At 39.6% G+C, this 13,898-nt stretch overlaps 1 protein-coding gene, 1 non-coding gene and 1 pseudogene across 3 annotated transcripts in view; 1 reads left to right on the plus strand and 2 right to left on the minus strand.

The window, feature by feature from the left end:
• Nucleotides 1–13,898, minus strand: part of Gclc (glutamate-cysteine ligase catalytic subunit) — a 46,045-nt gene that overhangs the window by 15,304 nt on the left and 16,843 nt on the right. For both annotated transcript variants that reach the window (XM_045160295.1, XM_004660500.3), the window contains exons 2-3: nt 4,484–4,596; nt 3,587–3,769 (exon numbers count right to left, since the gene is read on the minus strand). In XM_045160295.1, the coding sequence (XP_045016230.1) occupies nt 3,587–3,769; nt 4,484–4,596 (296 nt within the window). The remainder of the gene's footprint in view (nt 1–3,586; nt 3,770–4,483; nt 4,597–13,898) is intronic.
• Nucleotides 1,985–2,148, minus strand: LOC123464318. Its single transcript, XR_006639543.1, has one exon. It is a non-coding gene; the product is annotated as a U1 spliceosomal RNA (small nuclear RNA).
• On the plus strand, nt 6,390–7,042 carry LOC101610242 (annotated as a pseudogene).

The raw sequence follows: 13,898 nt of genomic DNA on the forward strand, positions 1-13,898 counted from the left end.
CCTACAGGCTGCCCACTACTTTGTAAACAAGCTAAACTGCTGATCTTATCTGGAAAGCAATTCCCAGCTCCAATACCTTCTGGGAATTCTTGCAACTATGTGCATCATGTACCGGGCCTGTAGTCTCAAAGTCCCTTAGGAGCGCAACAAACATAAACTCAAGCTAACCAGAATCAAGCTGGAAAAGTGAGAATAAGAATGTTTTGTGTGGCAAGAAGGAGACTCAGAACTCACATCCTGATGGTCTCAGTGTCAGTTTCAGACCTGTGCTGTACACCAGAACTTTCTATGGTAATGGAAATTTCAATATTTGTACTGTCCAAACCAATTATGAGTACTTGAAATGAAGCCATGTTAGTAAGCTGAAAATTTTTATGTAAGTTTAGTTAACTAAATGCATTGTTTTGGACTATATAGTTCTATAGTAGGGTTTTCCTCCAGAGAAAAATCATATTGTTTACACTTATATATAGCACTTCTTTTTTCTGGATCCCATAATATCATTTATAGTTTCATTCACAATATCACTTAAGGGAAGGTTGCTAAGAACTAAATAATAATTGTTCTTGTTTTGTTTACAAGTCCAAAAGTACCCTCCTATCCTACTACATATGACTAGGCTTTAATAAAAAAGAATTGCAGGACTGGAGAGATTGCTGAGCAGTTAAGGCACCTGCCTGCAAAACCTAACAGCCTGTGTTCGATACCCCAGAGCCAGATGCACAAAGTGGCACACATTCCTAGAGTTCATTTGCAGTGGCTAGAAGCCATATAAAGCCAGATGCAAAGTGGCACATGCATATAGAGTTCATTTGCAATAGCTAGAGGCCTCATATTCTCTCTTGTGCATGCTCTTTCTTCGCTTGCAAATAAATAAATAAAATATTTTTTAAAAAAGAATCATAGATTTTTAGCATAAAACTTATTCCTCTGTTTCAATTCTTCCTTTATAATGGGGAAGCTAAGCCTTTTCTTCAAAGGACAGCTATTCTATATAGAAGCATTCACAACTAAGGTAACAACCACAGTAGAGTTAAACCAAATTAAACTTTGTGGCCCAGAAAGAACAACCACTGCCTATCAATGCTAGACATTCTTAGACTTTTTTTTTTTAATGTGAAATAGTTCTGATTTGTGCTATAACCTCCTACCCACTTCAGTTTACTAGATAAAAACAAAAAAGGTAAGATTGTAAGTTTTCAAGTTCACTAAAAGTTGTCAAAACACACCTGAAGCCTGCTTCTTGGCTTCTAAGGTTTTACTGGTGACTGACTATAGCAGTAGCCATGGCATTTTCTCTCCCAGCATACTGGCTCATTTTGTCATGCTATAATCCATCCATTTTCCACACTGCCTCCACCCACTCTCACATCCAGGTAATGAAGATGTTGCCTGAAGGAATCCCCTTTTCCCTCCTCTAACAAACCCTGACACTTGCTTCACAGCCACTCTAAAGCAAAAATGGGATAGTATCCACCCAGCCTAACTTCCCAAAGTCTCCTACTGCTTTTAGATGGTCAAAATTCTCAACTACATCTGGCCTACCAACAGCCTGCCCAACTTCATTCTATTAGCACCTGCACATCTCAGCCTCCTGATCATACCAGTTAACTTGCCTTCATCTAGTTCTATGGAGGCTTACGCTAACCTGGCTCATCCCAGGATTTCTACAAGCTGCTCTCTCTCCTGAGGATGTTACTCTGCTTTCTACTCCAATAAACCTCCTTTTAGAGCTTTGGACATCATGCCAATAATCCTCCACTCCCAGAATCCATCTGCTAGCCAGTCCACTCCTCATGGTTTTCCTAATTCAGTAATAATAATAATCAATAATGATGTGTGTGGGTATTGGCTGTCCCCTCAGCTCTATAGAGCAAAGCCTGTCCTCACTCATGATGACATGCTTGGTACAGGCTTGGTATAGAACAGGCACTCATTATGTCTAGGTGTTTGATAACTGACTTTTAGGTTTTCTTTTTGTTTTCAGGGGACAATGCTAATGTAGTCCCCTACTACCACAAATTATGCAATCATGTTTCCCTCATATGGGGCAATTACAGGGGTCAGTACACTTGGAGTGCAATGGGTGAGCCCTACCCCAGGAAAATCATCTTCATGATCATGCTGTCTCCCCAGCTGGGTAAGTACGACTTAAGATGTTTTAACTACTGTATTTATATACTACAATGAAGATTTAAAAAACTAAAATTCAGCCAGGCGTGGTGGTGCACGCCTTTAATCCCAGCACTCGGGAGGCAGAAGTAGGAGGATCGCCGAGAGTTCAAGGCCACCCTGAGACTACATAGTGAATTCCAGGTCAGCCTGAGCCAAAGTGAGACCCTACCTCGAAAAAAACAAACAAACAAACCAAAAAAAAAACCCCTAAAATTCCCATTTAAATGTTCTTCTAAGATGAATCAATCATGTGAATCTAAAGTCCATGTTCATTATAGATGAACATTCATCAGAAGAGAAAAAGTGGGCTGGCCTGGCATGGTGGCACACACCTTTAATCCCACCACTTGGGAGGCAGAAGTAGGAGGATTGCTGTGAGTTTGAGGCCAGCCTGGGCTACTATAGCAAGATTCTACCTTGAAAAAAAAAAAAAAGAGGAGGAGGAGAAAGAGGGAGGAGAAGGAAAAGGAGGGGGGAGTGAAGGGGGACGAAAGGGGAGAAGGGGGAGGAAGAGAAGCAACAGCAGCAACATAACAGTTTGAAATGCTTAAGGGCATGAGGCCATGGTTACCAATGTCCACGGTTCTTTCAAACATTGGGGAGGGGAACATACTCTCTTAATTTGGTGGACAACGAGCACAGATAAAACAGGTTTATGATTGGGTAAAACTGCATTCACATACACAGGTATTATGTTCAATAGATAACATATTTATGTACCCCATTCTAAGCTGAGAATGTATTTTACTATATTTGCTTATAGGTATTTACTGTCATAACCAGATTTGATGAAAACCCATAAGTCTTTTTAGTACACTATTTAAATGTAAAACTTATTTTATTCACAGTATCTACTGACAGGATCCCAGGGACAAAGGTGATCTTATGTGCTCCAATACCATCCTAATATGCTCTTATCTTTGTCTGTACTGGATGTCTGTCCAATTATGAAAGCATGGTAATCATGGCTCAGAACACTTTGAGACATGCTTGTAGGCAAATGCTCCTTTGTGGAAAGTGTGTACAGGTGCAACTGCTATAGTCCAGTCATAAAAGCACACTAATCATCATCAGGAGACTTGGCTCCTCCCCACTGGGTCAGAACTACGAGGCTAACTGTACACTTCCTCCACACTGTCAGTCAATTGCTGGAGTCACAGAGTTTTCCCCACCTAGCCCAAAAGAGTGCTTTCACCACAATTCTCTGCACAGCCACCACCCAGTGACTTTAAAAGTGGCATGCAATTTTTGTTGCAGTTCTATTGGAATAGTCTACCAAATACAGTATGTAAAATATGAACTGTCTTTCAAGTATGAGAATTATAGGGTAAAATGCTTGGGTCATGATTTGCTCTCTTAATAACCTGCTGTTCTGATATACCTGCTAAGACATGTTGATGAAAGAACTTACCTGGGAAATGAAGTTATTGTGCAAAGAGCTTGGTTTTCATCTAAAACAGAAGTAGCCTCCTTCCGGCGTTTTCTCATGTTGTCTTCAACTGTGTTGAACTCAGACATTGTTCCTCCGTATGGCTGCCCGGGTGTCCCTTCTATCATATAACTTCCATACTCCGGTCTCCAGAGGGTTGGATGGCTATAGAAAAATAATTTTATTCTCATTTTTAGTGTTTAATAAAGCTATAAGTGTTCCATAGCTCATCAACTACATAAGGATTGAAAAGTATTGGTTCCAAAGTACTTATAAGTACCTGCAAATGGACACAGGTCACTTTCTTATTGTCAAAGCCAGGCCACTTTGTAGGGCTCAAAGGAATCTGATGCCTTAAGGGCTTTCAGTTCAATGTTGGGGTCCAAACTCAAATGAAACTTCTGAAAAACTAGTGAGTGGAAAATGAACCAGAGATTACATGTCCTCCACCCTTCTTTGTGAGCCTATGTAAAGAAATATTGTAAGAACATCATGCCAACAAAACAAAACCCATCTTCATCTTGTTTTATCTGGCATCTAGGTATGGACAGCAATTATATTTCAGCAATGCATTTTAATGAAAATGTTTAATAATAGCAAATAGTCTTTGTATGTTGTAGCCTATTTTGCTAAACCTTCAAGGTAGATATTGTTACCTATACTTTTGAGACAAGGAAACTGAGGCACAGAAGTTAAGCAACTTCCTCAAAATTACTCAATGCAGAACAAAGTAACCAGTGTTTGAAATCCAGTAACCTGGAATCTGAGTCTATGCTCTTAACTGCTGTCATCCTGCCTTCTACAAAACTGAGAAAAGACTCTAAAAGTTATTCTAATAGTTCCAGAAGCACTAAACCCATCTTCAGTACATCTGCTTACTTTGGGTTTGTCCTTTCCCCCTTCTCTTGTAGAGTTTCGAGAACATCTTCTCCAGACAGGACCAACTGGACCCTTTTATTTTCATGATCAAAAGATACCAGCATGTATTCCACCTATGGAAAATAATGAAGTCAAGATATCAGCATTCTTCTAGACTTGATTGTGAGCTGGACAGATGTGGGACAAGTGTGAATCCTCTCCCCTCCACCTTGTGCTAGTCCACACTACTTGCCACTGTGATCCAGACCAAATTAGGTCTGGATTTCTCTTCATGTGGGTGCACACGATGTGACATTGTGATTGGGTTCAAGTCCCAATGTTTGAAATCTCCTCAGGAATCCGTTCAACTCTACCACATGAATGCAGACCACCAGCTAGGATCTGGATTCCTTTCAGCAATCCTCTTCTGACACACCGCATGCCGTGCAGAGGCACTGACAATCTACCATTTGGGTGGGGATCCAAGTCTTAAGTTTGAGCACAGCTGCAACCAAATTATGACCACTTCACTACCCCACCAATGAAACAGTACCAAGTACCACCAAGACAGAATGCCAAGCACTACAAAGCAGAACAAAGACCAGTGAACAAAAGAATCATTAAGCACCATTTCAAGTACTCCACACAGATGTTCCACAAAGACCTGGTCTGATGCACTATCTCCAGATGATTAAGTCTCAATACAACATGAAAAACCAAGACAATATGTCTGCCCCCGCCCCCAATATATGAGTCCCATTACAAAAAACCCCTGTGAGAGCTACCTAAGGAAACTAAAGAGAACTCAAAAGAATGATAATATGTAGAAAGAATTCAAAAATGACACAGATAAATGCACAAATGAAATCCTGAATAAATTCAAACAGGACACAAGCATTTTTGAGACTTGAGCTCAGCATCACTTCAGAAATAAAGACAGGGAAATTTGCAAGTTGAAAAGGACTCACAGAACCTTGAGACAGTCATTTGCTTGTTCTGTAGCATATAAGGTCTCATTTGGGTAATATAACACCCTGCAGAAGATTGTTGTCAACAGTGCAGTTGTTTGAAGACAATAGCTCATTCTTTAGTCCCTTTTTTCCCTTATTGTTCTTAACATCCTATAGAAAGGTCAAGATGCTCATGTGGGAATGCACTGTCTTACAACATCACCTAGCTTATTGGGTCCGCATCATTTATCTATGTCCAAAGTGAGCAAGAACATTTGTAGTGAGACAGACTAACCTGCAATAACTTTGGCTAATTTCCTAGTTTAAAAACTTGAAATCCCGAGATTTTTGTATGTGTGCATGGTGTGTGGGTGCAAATGTCTATGCCAGTGTATATACACATGTGCTATATGTGCAGGTGGAAGTCAGAGACCAATGTTGGTTGTCTTCTTCAGTTGCTCTTCATCTTATTGTTTGGATCAGGGTCTCTCACTGAGCCCTGAAGTTCAACATTTCAGCTAGAACTAGCTGGCCAGTAAATCCTACAGATCCTGTCTTTGCTCCCCAGCACTGGGATTACAGGCATGTGCATGTGCTGCCATGCCCAGCATTTAGGTGGTGCTGAGGACTTGAACTCAGGTTCTCATGCTTGTACAGCAAACACTTTACCCACCGAACTATCTCCTTAGCTGTAAACATAAAACACAGGAAGCAGTAATAAGAAAAGACCCTCAAACTCATTCTGGATTTTAGTACCAAAAAAACAAGCCAGGCATGGTGGCACATGCCTTTAATCACAGCACTTGGGAGGCACAGGTAGTTGGGTCACTGTGACTTCGAGGCCACCCTGAGGCTACACAGTGAATCCTAGGCCAGCCTGGGATAGAGTGAAACCCTACCTCAAAAAACAAATTTAGCTTCTGGCCGGGCTCGGGCCCGGGTGCACCGTGGCTGCTGCGGTGCGCCGCGTCGGCAGCATGGAGGAGCGCCGCGCCTCCTAGCCCAGGCCAGGCTGTAGGGGCTCAGAGCCGGGCGGTGTCCGTGGTGGTGGCCATGCTCACACGTGGGCTCCCGAGGACGTGTGGATGGGCACCCACCCTAAGTATTTAGAAATGATGGAATTAGATATAGGAGATGCTACCCAAGTTTATATAGCATTCTTGGTTTACCTGGATCTCATGGAAAGTAAAAGTTGGCATGAAGTAAACTGTGTGGGAATACCAGAACTACAGCTCATCTGCCTAGTTGGCACTGAGATAGAAGGGGAAGGGTTACAAACTGTGGTGCCTACACCTGTTTCTGCTTCCCTCAGCCATAACAGGATAAGGGAAATCTTGAAGGCATCTCGAAAACTGCTAGGTGACCCAGACTCACCGATGTCTTTCACTTTGGCCATAGTGGAGTCGGATTCCACCATAGTCACAAGCTGACTGATGGATTCATGCTGCCAGAGCCTCAGACTATTTCTCTTAGAAGATGATGTTTGTATTTCTCAATACCTTCTTTTATTTGTGAAAGATTGATCTGGAGACTCATGGGCCTGCTTCATGTGTTATCTCAGAGTTAGTCAGGGTCCACTGAACTCATCACATTTTGTAAGTTTTCTTTTTGAATAAAACCTTCCAGATAGAGGAGCTTGTATTGCTTGAAAAGCATAGAGTAGTTGCTCTGTGACTTTCTTATCAGAGACAGTATAATAACAGCTACATTCAAGTTTGAGCCAAGAATGTGTTGAGAGGGGAGGAAGGATCCTGTGCACTGCCCTTGTTGCCCCACATTCAGCTGCCACCGTGAGCTCTTTGTTGAAACAACCACTTTTGTTTACTCGGCTCTCCCAATGCCTTCTGTATACTATGGCCAGCTCAGAGCCACACTTCATATAGCCTGTGACAGCTGAGTTTGCTTCTGCCTATGTTTTAAAGTCCTGGTTGAAATCTGACTGCTTGTCTCTTATGCTTACAGTTACTTTACTCTTTAGTTGACTTGAAATCAAAACTAAAAATAAGCTAATGAAATATGTAAATATATATGATTGGATTTGCTAATAGAGACTAAAAGATTGTTCCCTATAAAAGTACTGGTCTTTTCTTTCTATTCTTATCACTACCTTCCTTATGATGTCATAGCTAGAATGGTATAAGACAGTGCTGAATCATCCCTAAGATGTGTGTTAACCAGACTCATTTATTCTGCTTTTGTTTACATTTCCCAATTAAGTTGTCCAAAGTATAAAAATTACATGCAAAAATATTTTCCACACGGTATTACTTTTAATAACCTAATTTGTGAACCACTGAAAGAGTAAGCACACTTCTTTTAAAGGCTAGACAGAAAGTCTCTTAGACTTTTCAGGCCATATTTTGCCTCTGTTATAATTTCCTAGCACTGCTGTTTGTAGCAGAACAGCCATAGACATGTAAACAAATGTGTATGGCTGTGTTCCATTAAAACTTATTCACAAATGTGGGGCCATGGTCTACCATTCCTAGGTCTAGGTAGTCAAGAAACATATTTATGTGCTTACCAAATGTTAGTAATAAATACTAGAAAAATGTGAGGCAATACTATAATAAATCGCAAAACACAAAGTCTATGAATGTGGTCATGACAGGACAGTACACCAAAATATAATAAAAGGTAAACTAAATTATTGTGGTTATAGTAGAATGTCAGGGCATCAAATGGATAACTTTGTTCTTGCTCAGTCTTTCAGATGTTATTTGTATTACTTTTATAATAAATGTTTTAAAATAAAAAGTACCTCAAAAAAAACCAAAATTAAATAATTAATAAAAATAAAATAAAATATTTAAAAAACTCTTTTTAATATTAAAAAACACTACCTTATTAAGTAAATCGAACAGAAAAACATCATAATTAAACCGGACATTGTGGCACATGCCTTTAACCCCAGCACTCGGGAGGAAGAGGTAGGAGGATCACTGTGAGTTCAAGGCTACCCTGAGACTACATAGTGAATTCCAGGTCAGCCTGGGCTAGAGTGAGACCCTACCTCAAAAAAAAAAAAAAAAAATTAAATTAAAAAATTTAAAAATTAAAAAAAATCAGAATTATTTGCTACTTGAAAAATAAAAAGCTTAAGCCGGGCATGGTGGTGCATGCCTTTAATCCCAGCACTTGGGAGGTAGAGGTAGGAGGATCACAGTGAGTTCGAGGCCACCCTGAGACTACATAGTGCATTCCAGGTCAGCCTGGATCAGAGTGAGACCCTACCTTGAAAAACCAAAAAAAAAAAAAGAAAAAGCTTTACTTTATGGTAAGGTATAAATTCTATTGGAACCTTTTAATGGTCCCTAAATATTTTTAAATGCAAGTAAGTATAAAAATTTAAAATATTTATTCTCTAGTCAGTCTCATCTTTTTCTATCAGTCTTCAGAACTGCTGTTACTTTTTGTTACTTGAGTGTCCTTATCACTTCAACACACCCATGTTGATTTCTAGTTGTAGTTCACATAAGCACTCAGTTAACCAAATCTTTAAAAGCCAAACCAGGGCCAAAATGGAATTTGGCTCAATAACCTATATAAATAGTGATTTTTTTTAAAAAAAAAAAAAAAGGTGATATACAGTAAGACAATGCACTTCCCAATACAAAATACCTAAAGTCACAACTTGTATTGATGTCTTAGAATATAAGTGGGGGATAAACTCACAAATCAACTTATCACAGGATAGATACAGAGTAAAAGTACGACTCAGAGACGGGCTAATAAAAGGTACAACATTTGTGTCTTCTCTAGGAATGGGCATAAGTATTCTGGGGATTCAGACACCACTTGTCACTCCTTTCATGGTTCTTTATAGCTAGCCATCATCATAGTTACTGTAAAATGTCATGACACTGGAGGATGTCATTTAACATCTAATCAGATTATAATGATGTTAAAGGCTCTGTGTGTGGTGGGGGAGAGTCACCTTGACAGACATCTTGGATACAACTAGTCTGAATTAGTCCACGTGAAGAGGGACACAGGCATCCTGTGCTTAAAGGCAAACAAGGACAAGGTAGAATACAAGTCTAGCTAGGTAAGTCACCTACATAGTGCTGAGGGTAACATCAATACAAGGCTTTGCTTTCTGTGGATTACTATTAATAATTATCTTTATTCTTTTGAGAAGACCATAGTCATGCAACTACAGTACATCATTATAAATAATATTGTTAATCTCTTACTATAATGGATAAATTAAACTTTATTATAGATATGTATGTATAGCAAAAGCACAGCACATATAGGGCCCAGTACTATGGGAGTCTTAGTATCTCCTGAGGATGTTGGAGGGGGACTATTGTATCCATTTTCTAACTCAAAATAGGCTAAAATCTCAGAATTCCAGTTACATCTCTTTTGCACATTGCAAATATACACAACTTTGAAAGCATATATCCCAAAAGAATTATAAATGAGTTCCAGATTTACCATCTGGAAAGTGGCAGGGGAAACAAAAACCTACCATCACCACTACCATCAAACTCTATTCTCTATAGTATGTAGATGACAACTCTCTAGAGAGGACTTTGAAACATGGTTATTTAGTTATCCTTTTCAGTTATCCTTTTATACTGGGGAGAATGAGTCCAATAAAAACTTAACCACACCAGGTGTGGTGGTGCACGTCTTTAATCCCAGCACTTGGGAGGCAGAGGTAGGAGGATTGCCATGAGTTCAAGGCCACCCTGAGACTCCATAGTGAATTCCAGGTCAGCCTGGGCTAGAGTGAGACCATACCTCGAAAAACAAACAAACAAACAAACAAACCCAAAAGTCAACCACTTTGCAATTTTGAGGGGTTTGTGCACTATTTTCTGTACAACTTAAAATTTAAAGCTCTTACATTCCTATTGCTGTTCTACTATTTCACTTTTAAAAAACGGTAAGCTTTATTATTGATCAGTTGAGTGAAGGACAAAAACATGAATAAATATCTAGCCTCAGATATCTCTGAGCTGTTCAATCAAAGGACAAAGACATAAATAAAAGAGTATGTGTACTTTGCCTATGGTTATTTTGTAGCTAGGAGCAACCTGGACACAACCATCCTTAAGTTAGTTGATGCAGGTTTGAACAAGGGTGTTCATGAGAAACTAGACCAATAAAGATTTTAATTGAGGGTGATGTAACTACTCGGTAAAATACTGAATATAGACTACTTGTAGTAATAAGGTTTAATATAAAAGTATTAACACACAAAATTTCAGGACCTATGTGAAGTCTTCAAGTGTGATTTACCAGTAGCTCAATTTAAAACTTTTCCTTTTCTCTTAGTTTTATACAGGTTAATTAATATATTCTTCCTTGAAAGGGCTTCTAGAAGCTTAGAATTTGAGGTATGGCTAGGATTTTATGAAGCATTGATTTCTTCATTTCTACTTCCTAGAGGTTAAAAACAGTGCTTAACTAGGAATTAATCTAGTCTCTCTTTAGGAGATTACACTTTGAGAAAGTTTGTCAGTTTATAAATGAATTAGAACTAAGGAATTTCCCCTCTCAAAATTTGACCCAACAAGCACCTAAAGGAACCAACTGCCAAATCCTACATGATCAGTGAGCAACAAGGTGCTACGTGTCCCTCTGTTCACACTGGGAAGTCTTGATTTCTTTGAAAGTGCACACCATTTTAGAAAAAAACTTTTCATATATTTGTTTCCAGGGTTCATGTTTGTTCTCCCACATGGGTTCTCAGACCACGTGGGTATACCCAATTCTCCTCCCCTTGGTTAGGGAACTCTAATCTCCTTTTCCCTGGACCACATGGGTCTACTTTCCCTGACTCAATTCTAGAGAACCCACTCCCTCCTACCCCTGATATTTCTGAATAAAATGTGATATTTTATAAATTATCCTTCTCAGTCTGATTTATCCAATCTTTGGTTAAAAACAGACAAAAGCTGGGCATGATGGTACATGCTTTTAATCCCAGCACTTGGGAGACAAAAGTAGAAGGATCCCTGTGAGTTCGAGGCTACCCTGAGACTACATAGTGAATTCCAGGTCAGCCTACCTCAAATAACAAAAAATAAATAAATAAAAACAGATACAGATTCAGGGTTTGGAGTTCAAGGACTTTTCCTGAACCCCTCCCAAACCCTATTATTTATACCACATTTGAGCATTCTTAACTATCAAGTTGGAGAGCAGTGTTTATATATCTAACATGATTTCTAAATTTGGAGCACCTCAATGTGCCAGTCATTAATTTTTAATCACACCATCATTGCAAGGGGAGAACCTGAATGCTAAGACCTAAAGAACAGTGTGCTTAAAATGGTGGAAAACTAATAAAAAAATTCAAATAAAGATATGCTAAAATTTGCTATGAGGTAGAATGTGATTTCAAGGTGGGCTTTCATGTTAAGACATATCTAGCAATGGTAACACAAATAGCAAAATTTCTGGATTTGGACAGCTTTAGAGTAGAGTACCAGTGAGCACACAGTAGAAACTACTGTGCTTTTTTTTTTATCTGTGATACTTTATTGTATGATGATACTATAACAACTGCCCTATGCCTCAACAAAATGTGTCAGCAGTTTAAAGCAAGCTGGCGTGGTAGTGCATGCCTTTAATCTCAGCACTCAGGAGGCTGAGGTAGAAGGACTGCTGTGAGTTCAAGGCCAGCCTGGGCTACAGAGATAGTTCTAGATTGGTTTGGGCTACAGTGTCACCCTACCTCAAAAACAAAAAAAAAAAAAAAAACTTAAGCTTTCCATTTATTTTGAGTAAATACCCTTCCTTTAAAATGCCAATTTAGGACCAGAGAGATGGCTTAGCAGTTAAGGTGCACACCTGTGAAACCTAAGGACTCATGTTCAACTCCCCAGATCACATGTAAGCCAGACGCACAAGGTGATGCAAGTACACAAGGGTCATACACATGCACAAGATGGCACATGCATCTGGAGTTCAATTGCAGTGGCTAGAGACCCTGGCATGCCAATTCTCTCTTTCTCATAAAAAATAATAAAATAAAAAGATAAAATAAAATGCCAACTCATACCATCACATTAAATATACTCTAGAGGAAGTTTAAATTTTTTAAAATCAAAACAGGTATGGCTTTCCCTGACCTGGTCTGCTGGCATGCTAGACTAGAACTTTCATCTCCAAAGCAGACTTCCTTTTACTTACATACTGATAATCATTAATCAAAATTTTAACATTGCATGAATGAATCTCTCATGATTAGGTAGAGTTGGCCCACACAGAAAACATTCTTCACATGCCTGGATTAGTGAGATGAGGCCCATGTGAAACATCAAGTCTTAAAGAGATAAATGAAAACAGGACTTGCAGGGGAAGTTGTGACTCTCACAAAGGGAAAATGGCACTTACAGGAGAAGGGGAAAAGACATAGAAAATCTTATCTCTGCCTCCTACTTTGCTGTCAGCTTCTGGGATTACAGAAGACTGCCACAGCTTCTTGTTCTTTATGAGGGGCTTGGGGACTGAACTTTATGTGGGGTATCGGGCTTGCACAGCAAGTGCTTTATCCACTGAGCCAGTTCCCCAACTCCTGCTCTTTTCACAGATGGCATAAAACATTCAGTTTTTCTTGCTCTGAATTGATGTTTTTTTTTTAAATCATTAAATTATACTATCAGTATATGTCAGTTTTAATTTTCTATTTTTATGTTTTATTCATTTAGAAGAGAGGGACAGAGAGAAGGGGGAGGAGGAGAGAATGGGCACACCAGGGCCTCCAGCCATTGCAAACAAACTTCAGATGCATGTGCCACCACCATGTGCAACTGGCTTACATAGGATCTGGGGAATCTAACCTGGGTTCTCAGGCTTCACAGGCAAGCATCTTAACTGCTAAACCATCTCTCCAGCCCTTAATTTCTTTTTTCTTTTCTTTTTTTTTTAATTTTCTTTTCTAAAGTGGGATTTCACTCCAGTCCTGGCTAACTTGGAACTAGGCTCAGGCTGGTCTCAAACTCATGAAAATCCTCTCACCTCAGCCTCCCAAGTACTGGGGATTAAAGGCATGTTCTACCATGCCCAGCTTCAGTTTTAATTTTATGACCTGTATAAAGCCCTGCCCTTTTCTGAACCTAAGTATTCTCACAGAGCCTCTGAAAAAGTTGTTGCACCTCAAGTTAGTGCTACATTTTCTTTGACTACCAACATCACTCAGGCACTCTGAAATTCAGAATCCTGAGTGAGAACACATTTTCTCTTAAAGAAATGATATGAGGGAGCCGGGCGTGGTGGCGCACGCCTTTAATCCCAGTATTTGGGAGGCAGAGGTAGGAGGATTGCCATGAGTTCGAGGCCACCCTGAGACTCCATAGTGAATTCCAGTCAGCCTGGGCTAGAGTGAGACCCTACCTCAAAAAAACAAACAAAAAAAAAAAGAAATGATATGAGGGGCTGGAGAGATGGCTCAGCAGTTAAAGCAAAGCCCACAAAGCCTAAGGACCCATGTTTGACTCACCAGTACCCATGTAAAGTCAGATGCA

This window comes from Jaculus jaculus, chromosome 10 (genome assembly GCF_020740685.1).
Source record: "Jaculus jaculus isolate mJacJac1 chromosome 10, mJacJac1.mat.Y.cur, whole genome shotgun sequence".
Classification (NCBI taxonomy): Eukaryota; Metazoa; Chordata; class Mammalia; order Rodentia; family Dipodidae; genus Jaculus; species Jaculus jaculus.